At 39.4% G+C, this 4,884-nt stretch overlaps 1 protein-coding gene across 3 annotated transcripts in view; it reads right to left on the reverse strand.

The window, feature by feature from the left end:
• LOC109953611 (uncharacterized) overlaps window positions 1-4,650 on the reverse strand; it is a 7,143-nt gene extending 2,493 nt beyond the window's left edge. The window contains exons 1-2 of one of the 3 annotated variants that reach the window (XM_020589087.1): window positions 4,572-4,650; window positions 3,581-3,672 (exon numbers count right to left, since the gene is read on the reverse strand). In XM_020589087.1, the coding sequence (XP_020444743.1) occupies window positions 3,581-3,609 (29 nt within the window). In that variant the 5' untranslated portion in view covers window positions 3,610-3,672; window positions 4,572-4,650. Of the gene's footprint in view, window positions 1-1,001; window positions 1,183-3,580; window positions 3,673-4,386; window positions 4,548-4,571 lie in introns of those variants that run through there. The other 2 variants (XM_020589088.1, XM_020589090.1) reach the window with 2 other exon arrangements.
• Window positions 4,651-4,884: the final 234 nt, after the last annotated feature.

Consider the following 4,884-nt stretch of genomic DNA (forward strand, 5'->3'; position numbering starts at 1 on the left):
AGAAAGTTCTTAATCCAATGACACATCATTGCAGGCATTCCAGATTGTGCAGTTTCAGTACCCGTTTCTCTGGGATTACAGTGTTAAATGCCGAACTGAAGTCAACAAATAGCATCCTGACATAAGTGTTAGAATGCTCCAGGTGGGACAGAGCTGTGTGTAGTGCTATTGAGACAGCATCCTCTGTTGATCGGTTCTCTCTGTAGGCAAACTGATGGCTGTCCAGACCAACAGGGATGACGTCCTTGATGCGCTTCAGGACGATCCTCTCAGAGCACTTCATGATTACTGGTGTCAGAGCAACAGGGCGGTATTTATTGAGGCAGGTGACAGCTGATTTCTTGGGCACAGGCACAATGATGGAGGACTTGAGGCAAACAGGGACTGAAGCAAAATGCAGGGACAGGTTAAAAATGTCCAGGAAAACTCCTGCCAGCTGATCTGCACATAGCTTCAAAACCCAGCCTAACACCCTGTCTGGTCCAGCAGCCTTGTTGGTGTTGATCCTCCTCAGGGTGGAGCTCACCTGGTGTAGCTGCAGGACGAGAGGCTGGTGTTGTTCCTCGAGCTGAGGGAGATGTACAGTTCCTCTGCTGCCAGGTGTACTGAAGTGTGCGAAGAAACCATTTTAAAAGGTCTGCATTTCACTGCCAGATATTCCAAGTCAGGGGAGCAGTGTGTTCCAATGATGGTCGTAGCTGTGCACCAGAAGTTGTGGACGTACAGCGCCAGACCTCCGCCCCTCTGTTTAGCAGATGGTGCAGTCCTGTCTGCTCGAAACAAGGATCATCCCTCCAGCTCCACCGCAGCATCTGTGATGTTGTCATCCAACCAGGTTTCAGTTACAATCGCCACACAGCTGTCCATCCTCTATGAGATGATCTGCAGCCGAATCTTGTCCATTTTGTTGGTTAGTGACCTGGCGTTTGTGAGGAAGAGACTAGGGAGTGCCGGCCTGTGTGGGTTAACATGTAGCCTAGCGCGCAGGCCGCTCCTCTTACCTTGCTTTTGTTTACGGTTTCGCCTCCGTCTCCTAGGCCACAAAGGGGGGATGGTGAGAGTTGTAGTGGTCCGGTGTAACTCTGGTGGAATAATGTCCGGCTTCGTGGGTGTGTAAATTTTGTATTGTTTTCCTGTTGTAAGTAGTCCAGCTCCTCCATACTGGATGGTGGCTTCAGAAAGCTGTGGTGACCACAAAAACACGAACAAAGACACAAATAAAAAATAAATAAAAAAAAATTTAAAAAGCCGAGAGCCCCGAACTGCTGCGCGCCACCATGTTCATAACGTCCTAAACAAAGTGAAGTAGAAATTAAAATCTTATTTTTTGATTGTTTCACTGTAGTCACATTCTAAAGCACAAATAAACACAAGCACACCTCTGGACAACTCTGGGGGAAGGATTTTTGTGTGAAAGCAAGCAAAACACACACTTCTGTCAGTTCTGCTCTGCAGTGCATGTGTGTCCTGAAACAGAGTGTTAAAAATTAATAAATCAGTCAGATAATAATTAGACATTAATGTGTTAGACTTTAATGTGTTAGTAATGCAGTTTAGTAAGATTCAAAGTCTGCTCCAGTCTGCTTTGCTTCAAGGATAGAAGACAATGTTGATTCTGAAATGTGAGCTACAGTTACCATGACACTAATTGTTGTTAGAATTATGTTTGAATCATTGTTTTAGTTACGCAGCATGTAACAACACACATACACATGGAATTCTTCATTTTGTTATGACCAGCTGCTCCAAGCCTGTGGAGCTCTAGAAAAGAGAAGGAGACGCCGGACTGTCTCCAACTCATGATGTTTTTATATCTGTCTGTGTAAGGGGTTAGCCCAAAAACTTATAAATGTATTAGGCTCTGTGTTCTGGGGACTTCTCTTCTCCGGCAGTTGTCTGGAGCAGGGCGCTACCCGGGTTGTGTTCCGTAACTTTTATTGTGGCTTTTAAATAAATCTGCACTAAAATGAAGAAAGACGGACTCCTTCCTTACTCAGATCTGTCCAATAAAAGAACTGGGGTATAACAAGACCAGAAAATTGATAGGCTACTGTAATTTCCAAGTTCCATTTATAAACATATCAAACAAAATCAGATAACAGCCCATTTTATTTCTTTTTGAAATTGGCCCTAAAGTACAGGGACCGTCCGACGTCTTAATAAGCATCATGCCTCTAACGTTTAATTTGAAGCTGCTTTTTAAGTTTTGCTTTCTCTAAACCAAGCCCTGTGAGTCAACACATAACCACAAAACTTTTTAAACACTGTCTTTGAGCAGCACCTCCGTCGCTCATCAGCAAACTACTTTTTGTCACTTTCACTTTGAGAGAAATGTACAGTAGGCTAGTTCAGACTTTAGCTCTGGGCACACTCCCCGGATATCTTTTGTGTTTTCACCACTTCGGTTTTTCTCCACTTGTTTCCCCACAGGTTTATCTGCTTAATTTGTGCAACAACGTCTATGTAGTACAGCTTTCGGGGGGTTGTGCACACTTCGTTTAGTGTGTTTGTTAGATTACTCTACTAGCTCATTATGTATCAGTTTTTAGTTTACAAAGAAGGTACTGCCCCCAACTTAAAATATACAGTAAAGATCCAATATAAACACTAGCATTTCTCCAGCTGTGTCATGGAGAAAATGTAGACAGCTCTAAGTAATAACTGCTCAAATGCATGAAACAACTAGGTTAAAACAAAGGCTGATGTGCACAGTCCTGAGTGGCTGCATCTGTAGTATAGCTATTCTGTTCCTTCATATGGTAATTCAGAACACACTTTATTCAACACAAATTGCATTGGTCTATGTAATGCCTTTGGTTAAGATATAAGTTAAATAAGTTAGAACAGTTCATAGTTAAAAGCACAAATACAATAGTTAGAATCTTGGTTTGGAAAAACTCATCAGAGTGAGAGGTCTTCACGCTGTGTATCTCTGGGATTGTGAAAAAAATAAGGAGTGAGAGCTCTCACCAGAGTTAGAATATAAGTTTCTCTCTTCTTTTCTAGTAAAGAAGTTTTTTTTTTCTTGGGGGCAGGGGCTTTTCCTTAACTGAATTGAAGGTCTTAAGGGTGTCATTTAATTTTAATTTACTGAACCTATGTTATCTGTGTGTCTGTGTTATTGTGCTTTTTTTTTTTTTTTTTTTTTTTTTTTTCTAAAATTCTATTTTAGTCATTTATTGTGATTTTATTCTGCCATGTAAAGTACTTTGGTCTACTGGATGTTGTTTTTAAAGTACTATGTAAATACATTTGATTTGATTCATATTTTTCAAATTTGTGATTTGTCAACATGGGCTAATAAATAAAATTTAAATTAAATTAACTCCACTGTTCAATTTGTCAAAATGTTCTTTATAAATAATTTGAACAGTACAAACTGTACTGGGGTGAGGTCACACGTGGCAGAGTCAGTCACGATATGAAACTATTGCTATGGCTCGATACAGCTACAGGAAGTGAGAATATACTGGGGTTTTCTTTTTGTGATTTGTATGGTATGGAACATCATGTACAAACTCTTGCAGAGGAAACTGCAAGTTAAAAATTTCCCTGAACAGAACAGAAAACCAGTTCTTACCCATTGTAGTTCACTGACCCAGTCGCCATTCTGGAAAGCGATATTTGTTGAAAGTGGTGGGGGATAAATTCTCAAATCCTTTACTCAAAGCACTAACAAAACAATGCAACAATATTAATATCAACAATTACATTTTAAAAATACAGTTTCCATTTAAAATCTTGTAGATCAACATCATAACATCTCACAAAAATAATAGGCATTTAATGTAGCAATAAAATGTTTTGAAGAATCCAGATTTCATCATTTAACTATTTCCAAGAAACCATTTCTTGGAAATATTTTTGGATCGCATCATCTCAATTTTAACTCAGTCACTTAGTTGTAACCAGGCATCCTTTATCTATATTTATAGAATGTAGTTATCTAGCAGTGGAAAGTAACTAAGTAGGCCTATGTTCACTCAAACTTGATTATAATTGTAGGTAATGTATCCTTTGCTTGTGTGCGTATCGCGGATTCTAAGCAATTCATCCCTTTTATGTTTGTGCAAATTAAATGCAATTTTCACAAATCGAAATGAGTATTTTAAATCTGAGTTTAAATGAGTTTTAAACCTTTGTCACGCCACAACAATCAACAATAATGCCTCCCTTTACTTTCCTCTAAAGCCAGAATCGGAAGCTACGGTCACATTAAGGTAATTTAAACTTACATTTTGAAAGCAGTTTTAGCAGCCTACTGTAAAATAAACTATGGAACTCTTGTTTTCGATTAGCGTTAATGTTAATAAATAGTTTACCAGAAACGCGCGATAAACATGGTTGACCATAAAAAACGTATCAAACTCAAATAAACATAGTTACCACGGCTGAAGACCAGTCGCCTTGCCTTGCCTAACTAACCTCTCAAACGCGGAAAACGTTGAGCGCAGTCACAAGCTCTGTGTTTTTCGACATTTGACTGACAAGAGATGAATTTATCAACGTAGAGCTCCATCAAAAGGATAGAAAATACTGACAAAGGAAACCACTTAAAAGCAGCTACTCACCGTTGTTAGTAATCAGTAAATGAAACAGAGAGAACAATGAAGCCCTTCTCCTTGTTAAACATCTCCACCTCAGTTGTTTACAGGAACCTGACACCAAACTACGACTCCATCTATTGGCTGCATCAAGGATCACATGGTGTGATCTATCCTTGGTGTGTTCCACTGTAATGTCAGAGAACTAGTTTGGTCTGCTGAATAGGAAGTCTCTCTAGTGATCGGAGGTTTGATTTGATTTATACTTTCAAGCATGTAAAGACAGTTGATATGACAACACACATAATTTTACACATATCCAACAAATGCTAATCCAATA

This window comes from Monopterus albus, unplaced genomic scaffold, assembly GCF_001952655.1.
Source record: "Monopterus albus unplaced genomic scaffold, M_albus_1.0 scaffold846.1, whole genome shotgun sequence".
Taxonomy (NCBI): Eukaryota; Metazoa; Chordata; class Actinopteri; order Synbranchiformes; family Synbranchidae; genus Monopterus; species Monopterus albus.